Source organism: Danio rerio, chromosome 17 (genome assembly GCF_049306965.1).
Source record: "Danio rerio strain Tuebingen ecotype United States chromosome 17, GRCz12tu, whole genome shotgun sequence".
NCBI lineage: Eukaryota > Metazoa > Chordata > Actinopteri > Cypriniformes > Danionidae > Danio > Danio rerio.
In genome coordinates, this window is record NC_133192.1 from 16,318,984 (window position 1) to 16,341,911 (window position 22,928).

At 35.1% G+C, this 22,928-nt stretch overlaps 1 protein-coding gene across 2 annotated transcripts in view; it reads left to right on the plus strand.

The window, feature by feature from the left end:
- Positions 1-22,928, plus strand: part of samd4a (sterile alpha motif domain containing 4A) — an 80,441-nt gene that overhangs the window by 29,571 nt on the left and 27,942 nt on the right. For both annotated transcript variants that reach the window (XM_009292907.5, XM_009292908.5), the window contains exons 3-4: positions 14,664-15,203; positions 21,195-21,449. In XM_009292907.5, the coding sequence (XP_009291182.1) occupies positions 14,664-15,203; positions 21,195-21,449 (795 nt within the window). The remainder of the gene's footprint in view (positions 1-14,663; positions 15,204-21,194; positions 21,450-22,928) is intronic.

Here is a 22,928-nt window from a genome sequence, read left to right on the forward strand (position 1 = left end):
CAAACTCTCAGCACAAAGCGCCTGCCAAGCCAAAATTAGATCTGTCGGCCTCATTCTCTAATTTCTACAGCAGACGTAGCATTTGGTGATTGTGTGCGAAGAGGAACTGAGGGCCGGATGACCTGAAGCTGTATGCGTAATTCATTCAGCTGACCGAGGGCAATGCCGTCTGTGGAGGAGTCAGGAGGTCAGGGCCTTTTAGGCTGATAAACAGTCACAGCCGTTTTACAACAAAATGAAGACGCAAACCTGAATGATGACGCAATTGACAATTACGACATCATGTTCGTAAACAAACATGCTGTTCTATGGTGTTTGTTTGGTGTGACGTTTAAAGCAATAGTTCACCCAAAAATGAAAATGACATCATTATTTACTCTTCTTCATGTGATTTTAAACCTTTATGAGTTTCTGCTGAACACAAAGGAAGATGTTTTGAAGAATGTTGGATGTTGGTTCCCACTGAATTCCATAGTAGAAAAAATGGAAGTCAATGGCTGTTTCTCAATATTAAGTAGTCAAAGTTCGGACTTGCTTCCTAGGAAGTTCAGACTTGCCAAGTTCAGACTTGGAAGAACGAACTCCCGAGGACGCAAGGACACAAGTCGGGTACTTCTTCAAATGGCACGGCAGTGTACTTTACAACGTCACTTACCTCACCAAGGATTCTTTGGTTTCACTGTAAGCACGACCCTGTAAATAATAATATATTAATATTATAAATATACATTTTTGATTTAAGAAAATGTAAACATAAATCCATAAAAATGTGAAGTAAAATGAGTTGTTATGCACAGACACGTCTTTGATCATCAGATTTAATAAACTACAATGGTAATTATACAAATACTTTATATCCACAATAAGAAATAAAGACATACACGATAAGAAATAAAGATTACGTCAAACTATTTGGTAAACAAAGGCAAACCTCATACAACACGGTAACATAATTAAAGACAATTATAAAAGGTAACAAAATATTACTGCCAAAGTAATAAACCTGAGAACAAATAATAGATTTATAAGACCAAAAACTGTCCGATAGATATTCACAAGATGAATTAAATATCATGTCTTTTAACTACAATGGAGTGTTGAGAACCAGCGGTATCCAGCGCATCATGTTAACTCACAGTGCGTTAACTAATGTTTACAAGTGTCGATTTTAATAATGAAGTAATTAATGTTGAACTATTATTAATATATGATGTACAAGTATTGTTCATTCTTAGTTAATGTTAGTAAATACACGAATTAACAAAACATTATTATAAAGTGTGACCAAAATATAAAAAGTGTGTAATAATAATCATGCTAATTTAAAAGCACCCAAAAGTGCTTCCTTTCATAAAAAATAGGGCTAACTAGCAAGCTTATAATGCTGTAGGATGGTTGAAATGGGACACCAGCATTTTGAAAATGGAAAATGGTGTGTTGGTGAATTGCAGTATGTCTTGGGCAGCTACTGTACATGTTGTATTGTCAAGGCCCCAGACACAGCACAGATGGGGTCCGGGCCTGTTTAAACCTGTTGAGGAGGAAAAAAGACTGCTGCTGAAGAAAAGGTGGGGCCACAGAAGTTCAACAGGGGCCCCTTACACTCTTTCTTTCTTTGCCAAATAAAGCGTCAGCCTCTCCAGAGCTTCATGCTCCCCGTGGGTGTCATTTCAGGATACCACACGTTTATTCCCTCATTTCTTCAAGCTTTCCTCAGTTTCTTCTTGGAGTGTCATCTGAAGCTTTTCTTCCAGCTTTCCCACTCACAGGAGTGTCCTGTTCCCTCTTTTCAATGAGCCTCTGTCCTGGTCATTAGGTGGAATGGTGTTTGGTTTAGCCATACAGTCATTCTTTATGTCTCCATATCACTGATGCTCCGAATTTCTCTCCACCCACTGTACTCTGCTGAATGCATTAGATCTTGGGGAGCCCGTTTAAGGAAGTGTTTGCTAAAGTAGGGTTGAGGGGGATGATCTCAAAAAGAAGGTATGCGTCTAACCAGCATCGTTTCGGATGCAACGCACCCCAGTCGGAAACTGTGCATTCTTGTGCTGGACCTGTGGTATGCCAGCACATTCCCCACTGCTGAGCTGGAGCAGCCGGAGGGATGGGTGGGGCTTCCTCGCTCGCCTGCACACATGCACTCTTTCTCTCTCTCTCTAGCCACTTTTTCCAAATAGGCCATTTTTCCTTTCCATACTTTCCCTCCTGGAAAAATCTCAGTGCAAGTTTTTACTGTGTCAACAGAGCAATTCCATTTTTTCCCCTCAGAAGTGGAAAAAGTACAGACAGACCCCGTTTTTAGTCCTTCTGATGTGTTGTGCAGCAGGTTTGGGTTTTTTGTGGCTGCTTTTGGTGTGTGTTGGCATTTTATTTTTGTGATGAATCAATCTGTTGGCCAAATTTGACGGTTGATTTTTTTTTTTAACTTTCAGACTGGCAGATTTCTGTTTTTAAGGAAAGACATGTGAGGGGAGTAAAAAGTGAACTATTTGTAATGGGTATAGTCATACTTTATTCACTAGTTGACTGATTACAATAATTTTAAATATTTAAAACTTTTTAAATATTTTGTATGTTTAAAGTGATGGTCCCCCCCCCAAAAAAAGACAACTCTGTCATCGTTTACTCACTCTTCACTCCTTCCCAAACCTGTTTGACCTCCTTTCTTCTGTTGAGCACAAAAGAAGACATTTTGAAGAATGTTGAAAACCTGTAAATATTGACTTCCATATTATTCGTTTTTTATTCAATGGAAGTCAATCGGTAAAGGTTTTCAACAGAAAAAAGAAACTTATAAGGGTTTGGTACCATTAGAAGGTGAGTAAATAGTTTTGGGTGAACCATCCTTTTAAATATGCAAATGAGGCATTTTTTCATTAAATATGTGTCAATCTGCAAATATTTCAAGCTCAAAATCTAAATTGTTGCTTCTTTTTTTGACAAATCAAAATAAATCAAATGTTCGTTTATAGAAGAGATTTAGGTTATGTGTCAATTTCACTTTGTAATTCAGAAAATACTGCGAACAGCAGCCGTACATGCATTCACATATGGAATAGTCCACATCAGCTGAATTAGTGCATCTTTATTTATTCTCTCCCTGGTTATGTGTTTGTTTTGTGTTTTGTTTCCCTTCCAAGAGATACAAAAGTAATGCATCATCCTCACAGGAACACAATGTGTCCAAACTTTGTTGACTCAACAACTGTAAAAAAAGGAACGAAGATCCCATTGTAAAGCAACCCTTGCTGTGTTTGTTGTGCTAACAAGACAAGTGTTGGATGATGGTGGAAGTCTAGAATCGCCTTGGTTGCATTCACAGAATGAACTTCAAGAGACACTGTGGTATTACCGTGATTTTACTTTCACAGTCATAAACTAAAATGTTGAGGCTTTTTTGTAGGCTGGAGTAATGATGCTAGGATTTTAAAGGAAGGAAAATGGCTGATTTATATAAAGTTTTAGAATATTTTCACTGCAAAAAAATTTAAAATAAATAAAATCTTAGAGTTTTTGTCTTGTTTCTAATACAGATCATTTTCTAAACAAGCAACAAACGTCTTGTTTACAGAAATAATATACCACTGGGGTAAGCTAAAAAGTCTTTTTTCAAAGCAGAAACAACTTTATTTTACTTGCCCCAATGGCAGAATATTTAGCCTGTTTTAAGGGAAAACTCACCTAATTTTGATTCATTATTTCTGAAAACAAGACATTATTTTTTGCTTGTCTAGAAAATGCTTCCTGATTTAAGAATTTTTAGATATTTGTATTAAAAGCAAGACAAAAACTTTAGTTTTTTTTTTTTTTTTTTTTTTTTTTTTTGCAGTGTTGCTTACCATATTTTGAGCATAATGCCAAGTTCAGACTGCACAATTATCAAAGTAGCCATGCCACAGATGTTTTCACACTGCATGATTATCTGGGCTAGCATTCCGTCACTGTTGTTTTTACACTGGATCGGCGACAGAGGGTTTCACACTGCATGACTTTACAATAGGAAGAATCGCCAACAACTTTGTCTTGGTCCATAAACTACATCTCACAACCACACTTGCGTGTTTGGAAACAATGCAAGGTCAGATAGTATATAGTATCTTTTTATCAACTAAATAATGAGAAAGAAGCCTTTAGTGCGGTAGAAAATGTACCTATTTTGTTCACCTATAGGTTTGAAAGGGAATTAGCAATTTCTCTCCAACTTTTTTTTTTTTCTTCGATCCGGTTGTGTTTTTGCTTAGATGACATGTCAAACAGACACGGGTGCTCCTGCCATGTTTCCACTAGTTTTTCGTCCATTTCATGTGTGCAAATAGACCAAAACGATTTTCTCAACCGAAAGACATGCTTGTTGATATTGTGGTCCTCCAACTTTCTGCTGACCTGGATGCTGCTCTCTCATTGGCTGTAGGTAATCGGTGATGTTATTTTCAATCAGAACACATTTCACACGGCATGATTTTGAAACTCTGACAAGTCCGTTTAACATGCCAAATATTTGATGGGTCTCGACAACTATCTCAGATCACATCTTTGATAGTTCATACTGTGTGATTGTTACTCATGTGAACAAGCACCAATTTGCCTGTGATTTCAGCCATTTTCTGCAATTTCTAAAAGCCAGTCGGCGAATGTAAATACGTGTCAATGGGTGCTTTTGAATACTATCGGTTGGGTTTAGGGAAGGTGCATAGAAAAAACGGCAGCTAAAAAATGTGAGGGCGGCATGACCGTTGTTTGACTGTAAGCTTGCGCCACTACTGCTCTGGTGGATTTGCGAAAACGAAAACTGCAAAAAACATAGCTCCTGCGACATATTTGACGCTCTCCAGATATGTATATAGGGGTACGTATTTACAATGAGCCTTAGTTTCATAAGAGTCCTAAAAAATGTGTTTATGTCCATGTTAAATTATGTTATATCAAGTAATATTATTATAATAGTATAATATGTTTTAAATCTATAAGTAAACACACAAAACATATGTATTATGTATAAAATATCTTAAGAAAAATATGTAAGACCTGCATATGAATTTGTTTTTAATAGCACTAAATGTAGATGCACCATGGAATTACTGAATATTGATGCACTTTATTAGGGTCAAAGGTGAAAAAGGTTTCTTACCATTTCTGCTGTTGTTAGCTCAGGGTGTGTGTGTGTGTGTGTGTGTGTGTGTGTGTGTTTTCAGCTGATGCCATCTCTGATGCTCTCATATAAATAGGGTGTTATCAGCAGGCCACTGGTGTTTGGAGTCAGTGTTGTGGTTGCCCTATTTTTAGCTTAAGAGAATCATGTGTCTGACAAACACATCTCCCATGCAGACACACGGTTGTGTGTGTGCATGACTGTTTGTATGACTCTGCGTGTGTTTTTATCAGCCGCCAATTGTGTCCCCTGGTGTTAATGGAGCATCTGGTGGCATTGGATAGAGGTTGTGTGTTATCGAGACGTGCATCCAGGTCAGGAGGGGTATTGATGTTGTTACGGTGGCCCGCAGGGTTGTTTATATTCGCTCTCTCTCTCTCGCTCTCTCTCTTTCTCTCTCATTAAACGTGACTCAAAGTACATCTAATTAAAAGGGGAAAACGTCTGTCGGCTGAATTCTCTGTAATGTGCACTGCTGGGGTTTAACCACTCATCTCCGTCTGCTGAACAGCACGTCTGTCTGTGTTTCTGCTTGTTGGTTTTTGCTAAAGGTCTGATGATGTTCGGGGATGATTGCGTTTTCTTTGTCTTTCACACTTTTTTTAGTGATCAGCATCTTTTGTTATGACAGGAGTTGCACTTTGAAAATAACAGTGAGGAAAAATGAAATTTCTGTCATCATTTATTCTTCCTCCACTTGTTTCAAACTTGTCTGAGTTTCTTGTTTTTTTGCTGAATACAAATTATGATATTTTAAACGAATTTTGGAAACATATGTATTGTTAAACTTGCTGTTTGTCAATGGCTATGGGTGGGGCCAGGCAGAATCTGCTGACGTTTTTTGCTATTTTGCGGAGAATTTTGGTAAACTCCAGATTTTTTGAGGAATTTATTGTGGTTATTTTGGTATTTTGGAGTATCATAACTAAAACCTTAATATGTGAAATAAAAAATAATAATTTTTTACATTTTTATTAATGTTAAAAATGCAAATCTAATTAGATTAACTTTATTTGGTAAACAAAGCAAGTCTCTCATATAATATATCTACTAAAATACAGAAAATAGGACTTTACAAACTGCATTGTACATAAATCAGATGAACATTTTTACATTAGTCAATAATATTACTGTAAGTAATTTAACAACTGAATAAATATAGATTTACACACATTAACTCAAGTGAATAAACAGAATTCCGCAGATTCCGTGTGGGTCTAGCTATGGGTTTCCAAGATTCTTCAAATTATCAGAGTTTGTGTTCAGAAGAAGAAAGAGACTCATAAAGTTTGCAACCACATAAATGGTGAGTAAATGTTCATTTTGTGGGTGAACTAGGGCTGGGCGATATGGCAAAAAATCTAGGTTTTTTCATAAAGTTTGACAGATTCACAATTTTGATTGATTGATTTATTTATTTTTATTGTTTTTTTATTTTTTTATTGTGTAACTAGTCAACGTAAAGCATTACAACAACATGACTGAAGTGACATTCTCTTTAACTTGAAAAACCACCTGGTTAAGGAACATTATATTTTTAATGGCCATGCTATACATAAATTGGTCAACAAGGTGTAAATAAATGTCAAACAAATTCATGAGTTAAATATAGTTGCAGAAGATTTGAATAAAATATAAAAGTAAATATTGTGCAATTTGAATTAACAATAAATACTTCTGTTCTGAATATATAGTGAGAAAATACCCATTTTAACCAATGTAACACATCAGTCAACTCAAAACGTTAAACAAATTTACAACAGTAAAAAAACAAACAAAAAAATACTGTTTGCATTGAGCAAACGTAAAGCATGTTGTTGATAAGTCACATGTAGCTGTTCTTTACAGGTTTCTTAAGAGGAAGACCAGTCTGTCTACTGTTTCAGGCTTTAGAGATGCTCTGTAAAAGGTTAAAACGTTCCCACCTGCGCTGAACCTCCTCTGTTTTGTATGTCAACATTTGGATGATTCACTGACTCCAAATTAAGCCATTCATTGGTTTTGTTCCTTAGTCAATCTGTGGCTATGTATTAATTGATTTTTTTTTCCTGTATTTTGATGTGATTCACCAATAAAAGAAAAGTTTATTAAATAGTCAATTTAAAATAATCTGTTTAATGAGTGGTTTCCTTGCTCATAAATTCAGTGGCCGAATTCATGTCAATAAACTTTTAACTGTAAATAAAATTATTAGGAACAATTTGTATGATATTCTGAGTCAGTCATTTATAAATCCCTGAATGAATCAGTGCTTTAAATGAATCAGTTAAGTGAACTTTGACTTACTTAATTAGACAGGGTTGTTTAGTGACTTTGTAGAAACAGTTTCTCTGTATTTTTCTTCTCAGCACATGTTCACCAAGAGTAGTTTGTGTTATTGAAGATCAGTGGTGTACAGAAACAAATTACAAATACTCAAATTACTGTAATTGAGTACTTTATTACTGCACTATGTTCCTTCAAACTGCAGTCACTACTTTATTTTTTATTGTCTATGGAGATTGGCGAAAGTAGAAGAACAGTCCTAAGATTCCAGTTCAATTAAATAATAATATGTTTGCATCATAATGAACAATTTCAAGACATGTTTCTAAAGCGTCCAAGAAGACATCCAAAATCTTTACAAGCAATTACCCTGGGACTGTTTAGACTGCATGACACTGATGAGAAGATGACGGATGTTTACTGTATGATGACTGAAAGTCAAATGGCATCAAGCAATCAGTAAATGCACTACAGAATGTTACGTTTAAACATCCTTGCACAAACTGCATGTAAACACATCAACCTTTCACGGTGTAACACTCACTACTCACTTCTCTTGAGTACTTTTAAAAGGGCTACTATTTTCTCATGTTTTGAGTAATATGTACAACAGATATTTACTCTACTTGCTCTACATTTTTGGCCAAGTAATGGTACTTTAGTTTGAGTATGATTTTCCGTACTTTTTCCACCACCGTTGAAGATCAGCTTCAAATTGAAGAAAGTTTGAAAGTTAAGTAGAAGTGGTGAATACAGGGTACAGTGTTGAAAACAACTGAATGCAGAGCTGTTTGAAGGCTCTGTGTGCTGAGAGCGGACACCATGAGGAGTTCACTGTACTACACTTAGTTTTACAGACTAAAAATGACTCAGTGGAGCCTGGAAGAAGGGCTTTCCTCAGACTGACCGCTCTGAATCAACTGTGATTCACAAACTCCCCGCAGAATGATGCTTTCTGTCTGTTTTCTCTCACTTTTTTTACTCACATGCATCTTTTTTTGCTTAGTTTGTAGTTGTGATGTTTTTAATAGTTGTTAACTACTTTACTGTAAAAGGAGGGACTTGCTGTTGAAACTGCTCTCCTTGCCAGGCCATGCTGGTTTTAGATGGATTTTGGAAAGTTTTGCTAAACCGTGTTGTTGTTTGTTATTTCATAAACCTGTTTTAGTCAGTTCAATTGAAGTTGTAGGGCTTACAACCTCTACTGAAGCTGTGACTTTTCTTTAATAACCTCAAAACTTTGTCTTTTTAGATTTATAATTAGTGTTTCACATAAGATATTTGTACTCTATACATACTTTACATCAGTGTTGGTAATATTGGATAATCATTTTACATTTAAAATACCCTTAAAGTTTACTATCGTCTCACTTAAACAATAAATTAGTTGCCTTGGAAAATAAATTAAATGTATAAGCTATTATCCTATTCTTCAATGAGTATGCTTGTTTTTGCGATTGTCTTTGAACTTCCGATTTAGCTCACTATATGGGAGAAATGACTAGGAATAATAAACGGCAGAAAATGGTCAAACTACTTGCTCTATAAACAAGTGTTTGCATGGCTATACAGAAAAATATCAGTTTGCAACATCAAGCAGTAAAACGAACTGTAGAGGTGTGAAAACACCCTGCTGAAACAAGGGGGTTTCATGGCCCTTTAATATTTAAAAATGAATGGAAGTGAATGAGACCAAAAGTCTCGAGCCAAAAAGATTCAAATGGCTGCACCCACTCTTATGCGAAGAATAAGATGAGTACAGTACTAGTAAAATGACAGAAACTGATAAAAAAGAAACCAAATCAAATGTTGATTGTATTGTAAACATGCTGAAACATGAGTTCAGTGCTTTTGCAATATAGTCTGTGCTTGAAAAATATCCAGTGCATTATTTTGTGATGAGCCTTGTGTGTAAATGAGAGTTTGCGAAAGTGGATCGACATCTCTCTGGAAGCTCAGTGAAGGGATGATCTTGGAGGAAGTGAATGGGGGGATGGTGGTGGAGGAAGTCCGAGTCTTGGAGATGAGTAGGCTGCATTGTTTTAGCAGCGGCTCTCCCTCAATATCCAGCTGGATGGGTGGAGCGTAGGAAGAAGAACCACGCAATGATGGAGGATCTGGCAACCGCTGAGAGAGAGCAGGACGCCAGCCAAACTGAACGCTGAGCTCTAATTTTAGTAGAGGAGTGTTACTGAGGGTCATGAGGACTTTATTACCAGATAAACTCATCACAACCTTTGGCAAGACACAAACTGAACCAGGATGAGTGGTGACACATAGTGGTGGACGTATAACCTTGTCTCATTAATCACTGGATGTCAGTTATGAGTTATTTTTCTGCTTTTCTGACTAAGCAATTTTTGATTTTTGATTTTTGCGGATTTCGTCACGTCTTAAAAATTTGACTTTTTCAAGTGGTTTTAGATTGTGGTTGCAAGCACATGGTCTTATTTAGTGCCGAAGACCTGAGCTTGATCAGATGTTTCCACCAAACTCTCTTTCTAATGTGTTTTATAGCAAGTAAATGCTGAGTAAGGGTGCATTTAGTTGATGTATTTTGGCTGTTCATTTACATGACGACTGTATTTTGGGAACCAAAAAATCCTCATTTTTCAAAACTGTTCAAGTATTAGTTTATAAAAACAGCATTGTTATAATCTCTGACAAAAATATACTTAACAAGGTGGCAACACAAAAGCTCCAAAATACCAATTTATTAAGTTAAAAGTGCTAAAAACGTTTCGAGCACACCGGCGCTTCATCAGACAATATAGCGTGTTGCTCTTTCTATACTCTCCGGATTACATGATCTCTTGCATTATCTCACAACAAAAAAATAGAAAAATATAAATTAGTGAATTACACAACGTACATATTTAAAACTAAATAAATATGTTATATAAAAGAGCAACATGCTGTGATGAATACAATCTGATGAAGAGCCGGTGTGCTGGAAACGTTACATGCTTTGTGTTAGCCTTTTTATTTTAATTTAGTATTTTTTATTACTTTATAGGTGGATCATTTTAAAAAACCTATTCAGTGACATAATTTGATGGTTGTTTGTCGCCACCTATTCTAACAACATTCACCAGCGTTAAGTTCCATTAAACGGTGATTTTAATCTTTACCATTAACATCAGTGTTAATATCTGAACTATAAACTGTTCTCCCAGTACTTCTGTGTTGTTAAATTGTTTGTAACGAACTGAAAAAGTGTAAAAACTGAACTCTCTCGATCAAACGCAGATTTAAATGCAGATTCGAAGGATGAATAAACACATGTAAATCATTGTCATTTGTCGTTCATGTTGCGTGGGTTTGAATTGAGTTCACAATCTCTTAATGTTTAATTGTGCAGCTTTACACTGAATGCATTGATGCAGGCTAAACAAACAGTGACAGAAAACACCATTACTTAATAACTTAAAAAGCATTTATGTCTTACCACAACTTTTTCCGTTATCATTATATTTTACAGGGAAAGGACGCGGGATGCGATCTCTTTGCAGTTGTTATAAATGTTGGATTAACCTACAAGTTAATAAAAGTTATTAATCCGCGGATCTTGTGAATTCGAACTGTGGGTTGTGATCTGTACGGATTACATACTGTGATCTGTTACACCCCTAGTATTTTTGTAGCTTTAATGTTGTCGCCCTGTTGAATTTTGCACTTTTTGCTGTTTGGCTAAGCACCCATTTAGAGTGAGGTGCGAGCTTTTGTGCATTTTTTTATAATCTCTGACAAAAAGAAAAATTGTAAGGGGAAATGTTGATGTAATTTGCATGTGTATTTTATGTTTAGTCTTGCATTTGTGTTATATTTTATGTTTAGTTAGCTGAAAAGGTCTTCAGGCCGACAGCAAAAACAACAGTGATGGACAACATCAAAGTTTTATACTGTATATATAGTGGCACCAAGAACTACTGGCATGGCTTGCATAATACAACGTTTTTGGGTCCATGTTGTCCACTGGGCCTTTAAAGATCTTACAATATTTTAAAAACAGTATTTTAGGCCTAAAAAATAATGAAATATTGTGTTGTAGGTCTTAAGTCAGGTCTTATTTTTCCTTTGTCCATATAAACCTACCCAATCAGGCCAACACCAATCCAATCACCAACAATCCATCACAATAAAACTTTTAAATCATCCAATATGGTTTAACTATATAAATTATACATTTTTTTAAGAACTTTGTAAAAAAAAATGCATGTAATTTAACACATTATTTTAAATATGTGCATAAGAAATAACGACATTTTATTTATTTAAATAAATAAATAAATAAAGAGGCTAAATCACACAGTTTTTTGATGTGTTTCAATAACTTATTAAATGTATATGTTTCTAAAGTTCAAAAGCACACTAAAAAAATACAGGTGGACAGATGCATTTTTTTAATCTAGATTAATCTCACTGTTATCTACTTAGTCTTGGAATTAAGCTAGTTAATCTAGATTAAAGTGGCTCATTTGAATTCTGTCGAAGGCATTCAGAATATGTGTGCTACCCAAATAATGACTAAAAGTAAGTCTTTGAGAAAGGGTTTCTCAAGCCAGGTGGCGCATTAGACCAGGGGCTCATCTCCTGTTTCCAAAATGCATCACAAACTGCTTGAGAAACTGTTCTACTATGATAATTGGGGATGAAAATAAATGATGTTCAATAAGATGTGCTTGTGTTTACAAACTGTTTATTCAGTTAATCATGAATTTTGAACTGTAGGCCTACATAAGCTCGAAACAGCGATTTTGATTACCTTAACTGAACTAAACAGAAATTGAATTAAGACATGTGGACTATGCATATACAGTATTAGAGGCATTATTAAAGTAAACACCTTGATCAAACTATTACTGTCATGTATGACTTTTCGCCATATTTTCTGACAAGATCCACACACGCTGCTGTCAGTAAAGGTGAAGCTGCTTTGACACAATCTACATTGTAAAAGCGCTATACAAATAAAGCTGAACTGAATTGAATATCCTGATAAGAAACGCAGATAACAAAAAAAAAAAAAAATTAAAATCCAATAATTAATTCACAAGTTTTTTTCCATTTATTTATAGTTGTGAATTGCATTATGGGACCTTAATCTCTGCTCTGTTGACTTTTGATGTTGAAAAATTAACTCTGCAGTTTAACGAAGTAACTTTTTTATTGACATTTTATTAGTTTGAAGTAATATAATGTATAAAAAATAATATATTAATATAGAGAAATAATAATTATTTAATATAATTGTTATAATTAATATAAATAAAAAAATAACATAGAGAAACAAGTCTGTAAAATAGCAGAAAATGTACTGGCATTTTATTACAAGGTCTTTGTAACATAATATACAACACCAACCAGACAATATATCACTTTACACTAATAAAAATGTTCATAAAAGTCACTTTCTCAAACTTTTCAACATCCGAAGTTCAGATCAGAAGAATAACGTCCCGTAATACAATTCAAAAAGCATTAATCAACAGGGAAAATAAATGCACAAATCTCAAATACAGAAAATACATATAATCGTAATGCTAAGACTTCATCTGCGTCTTTCCATCCAGCAATATCCCAAACTGTACACAAAAATACGTATAGACAGAACCACAGCTCTGGATAAGTGTCCAGCAGTGGGTGTGAAGTGAGTTTGTCTTCTTGCCCTCTAGAAGCCCTGTCGGCCCATCAGTAAAAATAAAAGTGCCTGAAAAAGACTCCCAGAGAGACACTTAATCATGCCGTCGTCCTCAAGTCTGTGTGCTTCTGTCTTTAGCGTGACATTGGTATGAGGTCTAAACAAGCACAGCTCCCTGCTGAACATGACAGAAGAGCGCTGGACATCTCTGCTCACACACACAATGATCAAATGCTTATTTATGCTCCTGTTTCATTAACGCTACAGTCATCACAGTCTTGTTTCTCTCTTGAGTATTTTGCACTTTTGCAGAAACAGAAATTGGGGGAAAAACAAACAGGAGGGCTAATAATTCTGACTTCAACTGTAAATTCTCTATAGGAACCACACATCTTTTTTTTTTTTTTTTTTTTTTTTTTTTTGGGTAAAATGTGACCTGGATATGTTTTACACAGCCTTCATGAGATTGCGGTCATGTATCATTAGGCCTACAAGAAGACATTCCTGGCCTCCATTTGTGGCTCCGTGTCCAAAGTAAAGAGAATAAATGAGTCATGGATGTAAAGTTGACTCTGCGGCCTGCGTTTCTCTATTATTGGTGCTGGACAAAGCCTCTGTCGTGACCTCAAATATCTATAGTTCCTATAGTTCATTTCTGAGGCATGTTACAATAGGCCATCTGACCCTGGTTATGAATAGTGTCCTCAAAGAATATTGAAAATGCAGCAGCTATTTTGTAGAGTGAAAAACAGGGATGACTTTGCTCATGTTGTTTTATTTATGCCATAAAACACATCTCATGTTTAGCGCACATCTGATATTTTCATTTTATTTTAGCATTTCATGTTGTGTAAAGATCTGCTAAGCTTTTAGTTTGCTTCATTTATTTACTTATTTCATTTCATACGTCTTTTTAATTTACGGTGGCAAAAATTGGCCAAACCAATTTATTCATTTAAACTTAATTGAAGAATTAATAAATAAATAATTAAAATAATATTTATTATTTATTTTAATATTTATTTGATTTGAAAATAAATGTAAAAATAATAATATATGATATTTAAATAAATAAATATATTTATTTAAATATGTTATTTATAAATTATTTGTTAATTATTATTTATTTTAAATGCATTTATTTGTTGATTATAATTCACCCTTTTATTTAAATAACATGAAACATCAAATATATTTATTTATTTTTATGTTTAAAGTGCTTTTTATTTATTTATCTATTTTACATTTTTTATTTGTTTTAAGTCATTTAATAATAAAGTGCCAATTTCTGAAACTAATGCAAAACATAACATTTATTTATTAACTCTTTTTATTAACATTTTATTTTATTTTAATTTCTTTATTTAATTCATTTCATATTTTACGTAGTTTTTTTTACGTAGACCCAGTTGAGACTCGAACCAGCAACTTTTTTGCTGTGATACGGATCGTGCTACCCACTGCGCCACCGTGATGCCCCTGTTGTTATTATTATATAGTAATTTTTACAGTGCCCTTGTGTGTAAATTAACTTCAAGTGTCTTATTTGTATATTGTTGTCCTTTTCTCTAAATCCATGCTAATATTTCTCTCTTGTTTTTTCAGTGTTGATCAGTCAGTGGCAAAGTGAAACGAAGGAGCGGGTCATCTCTCTAGTTCTGACCCACTTGCCACTTCTCAAGCCGGGCAACGTCGAGGCCAAAGTGGAGTACATGAGCCTCCTGCCGAAGATCCTGGGCCACACCATTGAACATGGCCGGCACTTGGAGGAAAGCAGGCAACTTTTATCCTACGCTCTCATCCACCCCGCAACATCCCTAGATGACCGGGCTAACCTGGCCCTGTGGCTCAACCACCTGGAGGAGCGTGCAGCCGCCCGAGGAGCCTCAGACTCGCTTGAACGCCCGCCGTCGTCCCACCATGGCCAGCCTCCGCACCTCTACCCACACCACCAGCGGTACGGGTCGGACGACCGACTCAACGGCTGGCAGAGCTCACGAGACTCCGGTCTGGGAAGTTGGCAACAACAACAGCAGCAGCAGCAGCAGCAGCAGGGCTGTGAAAATGGGCATCTTTCTCTGTACCCATCATCCTCTGTGCCTTCCACCATCAACGCTGTGGGTACAGGCAGTGGGACCAATTCAAGTGAGTGGGCTATTCTTTTCTTCTTTCAATGAAGTTCCTTATTTAACAGGGGTCGCCACAGCGGAATGAACCGCCAAGTATTCCAGCATATGTTTTACGCAGTAGATGCCCTTTCAGCCACAACCCAGTACTGGTAAACACCCATACACACTCATTTATTCATTAATTTTCCATCAGTTTGTTTGGTTATTTATCAGGGGTCACCACAGCGGAATGAACCGCCAACTATTCCAGCATATGTTTTAAGCAGCAGATCCCCTTCCAGCTGCAACTCAGTACTGGGAAACACCCATACTCTCTTACATTCACACACAAACACTCATACACTATGGCCATTTATTAATAGTAGCATATATGTTTGGACTATGGGGGAAACCGGAGCACCCAGAGGAAACCCACACGAACAGCGGCAGAACATGCAAACTCCTATTCAATTAAATATAGTAAAAAAATTAAATATCAGCTCATCGTCCATACTGCTGTTTACATTACTGTTATGACCCTGGTCTAGAGTCAAGGACGGAACAAAAAAGAACACTGGACAAATAAAATCGTTTTTATGAACCCTTGGGGTCGGGTCCATTTATTTGACCAGTGTTTTTTATGTTATGTCCTTGACCCGAGACTAGGGTCATAACATAAAGTGGGGGCTCATCGAGGATATGAACTCGGGACCCGGGACCTCTCGCACCCCAAGCAAGAGTCATACCTCTAGATTTACCTTACCAAGGCAACAATTTGGGCATTTGTATAACATTCTACAAAAGTTCCATTATCAGCACCACAGTTGATCATCAAAAAAATGATCATAAGTTTGACTTCAGCTTTATCTTCCACACATCAATATCCGAAGCCTTCGCCCATGAAGCGAAAGGAAAAAATTTGTAGATGCGGCACTGCTGTGCTGTGGGGCGTAACAAAGATATTCAGATTCAACATATCTGTGGTCAGAGCATGATATTTCCAGCTAAGAACGCAAGGGTCTTTTTTTTCTGATGAAGGAGACAGCTGAGGATATAAATAAGGGCACATTTAAAGCACTGCTCAACCAGATCCTCTTTATTTTTGTCTACTTAGAGTTTCAAAAGCACAAAGGACTGGTTTCACAAACCACCTCTGGAAGCCTCAGGATGTATAAGCTTTTAAAGCATTATCTTTTCTGTTCAATGGACAAAATACTGTTAAACTTGAATAAATCAACAATTGGGACCAACTAATATTATGTTATAGGGATACATTATAGCAATAAACATGACAAATTATCATATTTATGTTTATTGAATTCTATCTATCTATCTATCTATCTATCTATCTATCCATCCATCCATCCATCCATCCATCCATCCATTGTTGTTCCATCTAACTATCTATCTATCTATCTATCTATCTATCTATCTATCTACTGTATCTCTATCTATCTATCTATCTATCTATCTATCTATCTATCTATCTATCTATCTATCTATCTATCTATCTATCTATCTATCTATCTATCTATCTATCTATCTATCTATCTATCTATCTATCCATCCATCCATCCATTGTTGTTCCATCTATCTATCTATCTATCTATCTATCTATCTATCTATCTATCTATCTATCTATCTATCTATCTATCTATCTATCTATCTATCTATCTATCTATCTATCTATCTATCTATCTATCTATCTATCTATCTATCTATCTATCTATCTATCTATCTATCTATCTATCTATCTATCCATCCATTCATCCATCCACCCAACATTCTATCTATGTATCTATCTATCCATCCATCCATCCATCCATCCATCCATCCATCCATCCATCCATCCATCCATCCATCCACACATCCATTTAATTAGTGAATTTTGTTATTGAAATGTAATAATTTATAGTATTTATAATATTTTATAGTGATGTATTTAGTGAGTTTGGTCCATGTAGGATAACCAAAGTGAGGATATTTGTTTATCAAGTTTGATTTTAGGATAACTGGGTCAACAAAGTAAAAAGCAGTAGTTTATTTGTTTATGGATGTATGTACAGTGCTCAGTATAACTGAGAACACCCCATTTTAAAAAAGAATATTTTTGTCCATTTCTCAGTGAATATGGGCAATGTATTTTGGTGCGTTTATACAAAACAGATTTATTAAACAGACATATTTATTAAAATAATATTTAAAATATTTAAATACAAGCAAAATATTGCAAAAACAAAATTACAACCTACAAAAATTTCAACTAATTAAAAAAAAAAATTTTGCATCTCATAATTGTTCTATAACATAAATTTGGCTGTACTAGTTTTTGGATTGTTATCGTAAGTTATTTTGTTAGATAAGCTCCAGATTTGGCTTCACTATGACTAATCTAATGTATATGCACAAATATAATATTGTATAGCTTCGTTTTAAAAAGATGAATTTAAAAGATAGATATGTGAGGGGTGTACTTATATATGCTGAACACTGTTTGTATGTACAGTAAGTAAACATAATAAATTATGGTATTTTTATGTATTTCTGATATTTTATAATGACACAAACTAAGAGTTGAGATTCAGTTATCAAAGTGAGATCTACTGCACATCTACTTGTTTACAACAGATATAATAAACCTGTATCTGGTCAGTGCACTTGTTAAATGAGGATTTAAATTTAACAGTATCTTCAAAAAATCTAATCGCCACCCAGCATTGTAAACTGAATTAGGAGAGCATCCGGAGTCCTGCTTTACCCACACAAACACTCTCTCACCTCCCCAACAGAGCACCGCATACCATCCTAGCTCTTCCCTTGTAAGGTATCCTTTGTGGGGGGTTTGTATTTAAGGTAAATGGCTAATATTTAGGGACTGGAACTTGGTAATGGAAGCTGGGCACCTATTTTAAACTAGCCCGCAAAGACCTATACATAGTCCAAACATTTACAGCCGCATATAGGAAGAGAGGATGAACTCCACACGGCCTATAACGTATCTTTCGCATCTCATCTCTGTTTGTTTCCTCTTTCCTTTCACCCGTGATGGGCCTGAATGTTCCAGAAGAGGAGAACAGACTCACCTGTTTAGTGGGTGCAGTGGAAAAGACTCACAGCTTGTTTGGCTTGCCAGATTTTTTTCCCCCCTCAGAGGAAACAAATAAACGTGTGTTTATGTAGCTATTCAGTGCTACAGGAGCTGTTAGTCATTGCTGTTTTGACGTAAGAGATTTTTTTGCTGGCATGAGAGTTGTTAAAAGGCATGTTTCAATTCATTTACTTACACTGCTAACGATTTTGGTAAATTACTCAGCATATAATTTAAGCTATATTTTACTGTAGGACAGTTATGCGGTATGTTGCTGTATTTTAAAGTTGCATTGCTAGAATGACTGTATATCTTACAGTAAATATATTCATACAATTCTGTAAATATGTATACAGCAAAATAAATGGCAATGTGAATACAGTATTTTTGCTTTAACCGATTTACAGTAAGTTGCTGGCAAACTGCTGTAGATTCTACAGGAAATTGTCAACAGTGTAGCATATGAGAAGGAGGGGCATTTGTTTCTTTATTAGGACATTAAACATGATTTCTTTTGTAGTAAAATGTGGTAATTGATTTAATGCAAGTTAAGAGCAATTGGCACTGAGAGTCAAAAACACATATACAGGTAAAACACTAGCAATACCTTACTCAATAATATTTTAGTTTAACCCTTTAACTGCTCCATTAAGGTGAATAAAATGTTTGGATTGCATTTATTAACTCCTAAAGTCACTAGTTAACACACTCAATGCTTTTTTTTTTTCAACACAGCCCATAATTTCTAAAATATCAGCCTCTACCTAATGGTTGATATGTCGGTTTATGGTAAAAGTAGCAAAATTATTACATATGCTATGAAAATATGAAGTGTAAGACCAATTTTTTTTAAAACATAATCAAAATAAAGCATTTTTAATACTAAATAATCTTTATTTTTTGAAGTATGCCCTAAAATATTTCAGATTCTCATTTAACATGCTTTCTTGTTTGTTTGTTTTTTTACAATAAAATCAAAATCAAGTGTAGTAGTGCAACAGGATAATGATTGATTTTTTTTCTAAACCAACAAGGCTGTGTGTGTAAACCATTATTTTAAAACATTCATTCATTCATTCATTCATTCATTCATTCATTCATTCATTCATCTGGGGTCGCCACAGCAGAATGAACCGCAACTTATCCAGCATATGTTTTATGCAGCGATGGCCCTTCCAGCTGCATCCAGCTGTGTGGCAAACTTGCTACCCACTGCGCCACCGTGCAGCTTATTTAAAACAGTCATTCTTTAATTAACTTTAACAGTCATTATTTAAAACAGTACAAACATGGGCAACCATTTGGTAGAGGGGCAGTCAAAGGGTAAACTACTTCATTAAAATGAGCTGAATCAACACAATTTTTGAGTTGTTGTTTTTTTGTAGGAGGGGCAACTTAATTATTTTATGTCCAATCAACTTAAATTTGTAAACGGCATTAAATTAAATTAATAGATTTGCACTGGGATGACATGAAGGGATTGTGTGGAAGCCAGCATTTTTTACAGTTACAGGGTTGTAACTGAACATTATTTACTGAACATTCACAGCCTCTGCAAACAATCATGTGCTCACTGACCACACATTTGCTTGTCATCAGGGATGAGAACCAGGAACTTTCATTAAGAACTGGTTAGAAATATTTCACACAAAAGAATAAAAACAAAAGATTCAAAGTTATTTTTAGTGAGTCAAATTAAGCAGCTTAAAAGTGTAGGCTGATTCCCAAACAAATGATTCTTTTGAATGGTTAATCTGAACAGGTTCTTATCAGTGAATCATGTGAAGTAAAAAAAAAAACATTAAAATCTATCTATCAATCAAAATTTTTTTTTTTATTGAAATGTTATATTTGGCCCATGTAGGATAAACCAAAGTTATTTATTAATTATTTGTGATGTTATATTTAATAATGAATAACTTTGGTAAATTATTATTGTTAGATGTTTCCATGTCATCTAAGCGAGATATTAAATAATAAGATATAAGTAAGGAAAGTAAAAAAATAAATAAATGCATAAATATATTATAACATACAAATAAAAACACTTTTAAATAGTTGAAATACTAAATTATAGTCATTTAGATTTTTTATAATATTTTTTAATGATGAATTAGGTGAGTTTAGTGGGATTTTAGTCCATTTAGGACAGGTGTGATCAATTCTACATTTCTGCACATTTCAGACGCAACCCTCACCAAATACCCCTGCCTGTAATTATCAAGCGCTGTTCGGGTCCTAATTGATTGGTTCATGTGTGTTTGATGAGGGTTGGAGCTGAACTCTGCAGGAAGGTAGATCTCCAGGAACAGGGTTGAACACCCCTAATTTAGGGTAAATAGGTCAACAAAGCAAAAACATGACAATGAAACATAAAAAAAGGATTAAGTGAGGCTTTTAGGTGTAAAAATAAGTGTGGTCTTTTGTTTTTACGCTAGCCTTTTTTGTTAGCCTTAACTACTCTTTAAATGCCTATTTTTTTGTCTATATACTACTGTATATATATGAAAGAAAATTATTAATGGGTTAATAAAATGAAATTAAATAGAATCTAAAAATTTGTGGTTGTTTTTTCGTCTCATAAAATAGTAAAATATAATAATAAAACGTATATATGATATTTATATGGTATATTGAAATTCTCTATTATTTATTTATTAATTATTCAAAATAGCTCAGGAGTATGAAATAGTATCCTGTTGCTGATATTCATTACAGTCCAAAATAATTTAGCATACTTGAAGTGTAGTGTGACCCCCATACGATTGTCCACACCACCTAGACAGAAAATAGTATGTTTTAAAAGTTCTGCTTAGCAACGGCACATGACCTAATCATAGAGGGTCATCTTAAAGCGTTTGCTAGAGGTTTCCGGAAATAAAACAGCCCTGACTTGTTGACAATGATCCTCACGGTGCATGTGTGTTTGTTTTTCCTCAGTCCTGTCAGTTGGGCAGCACAGTCCTCTGAGGCGTTCGGTGTCTCTGACCCCTCCGATGAGCGGTGGCTCCAACCAGCCACTGGGCCACGGATGGCTGTCCCAGGAGGACCTGCGTCCCCGCGGGCCGGCACCCGAACACGCCCCCATCTCCCCCCAGAGCAGCGTGGCGTCATCGGGCAGCGGAGGCAGCGAACACCTGGAGGAACACACTGCCGGCCGGAGTACATTCCATGAGGAGGGCAGCGGGATGAGGGGTGAGCCACCAAAGTCATACGCAATTAATATGTACAGATGCACTTGGATTTTTTTTAACTAAAGCATGACAAGAGGGCTGTATGTAAGAATTTGACATGATTTATTTGTTTTTTTATAATTATTATGTGTAATATAGTGTGTGAATTACTTGTAACAAAGCATAAAACCTAAACCTTTCGGAGTAATCCATAAAAGCCTGGCGAGTGATTTTGATTTGAAAAATTCAGGGTGTTTTGCTGGGAAAATCAAAAGGATGTGCTGTTTCCTATTGGGATGTACTGAAATGAAAATTCTGGAATGCACTTGGATAACAACTGAAACCAAAAATGCTCTGTGATAATTATTTATCATTTTATTATATTTTATTATGTGACATAAAAAAACATCTAAAAAAATCAACATCACTGCAGAGTGAAAACAGCAGTTAAGAAAGCAACTCTTAATCACAATATGGACCAGTTTGTACAAGATGGTTCAAAAACTGTCCCGCAAAAAAACATTCCACATGGTCCTTTACATAAAAATCAGTCTACAGGCTTTTCAGAAACAACCCTTAACACTTGAAAATTCCTTCATCATTATAACAGCACTGACCTGTATTTGTGTTTCAATTATTCCTTGAAATGCTGATTCATTCAGTAATGATACAAAGCATTTTTGAGTGAGTCATTGATTGATTTAATAAAATTAAATTGAAACATTTAATATAATAGTAGATTCTGAATCATCATTAATATTTTAGTTGTCTGTTCAGAATCATGGAAGACTCTTGATCTTGGATTTAAACTATAATTATAAAAGGATTTCTGCAGCTCTAGTTTGTGTAAACAGATATTAGAAATATGTAGTAGTCATCATAACGATCACACACCTTTAATTACTAGGTCACTCACAGCTGAAGTCAAAATTATTAGCCCTCTTGGGAATTTCTTCTTTTTCAAATTTTTCCCCAATGGTGTTTAACAGAGCAAGGAATTTTTCACAGTATTTCTTATAATATTTTTTCTTCTGGAGAAAGTCTTATATGGTTTATTTTGGCTAGAATACAAGCAGTCTGTAATTTTTTAAAACCATTTTAAGGTCAATATTATTAGCCCCTTTAAGCCATATTTTTTGTATTGTCTAGAGAACAAACCATCATTATACAATGACTTGCCTAAATACCCCAATTTGCAAATTAACCTAGTTAAGCCTTCACATAGTACTTTAAGCTGTATCGAAGTCTTGAAAAATATCTAGTCAAATATTATGTACTGTCATCAAAGCAAAGATAAAAGAAATCAGTTATTAGAAATTAGTTATTAAAACTATTATGTTTAGAAATGTGAATCTTCTTTCCATTAAACAGAAATTGGAAAAAACAAACGCAGGGGGGCTAATAATTCAGGAGGGCTAATTATTCTGACTTCAACTATGTAGGAAATGGAAGAAATGCTACAGTACCTTGCATGGCTTTTCATGCTAATCAATAATCTGTC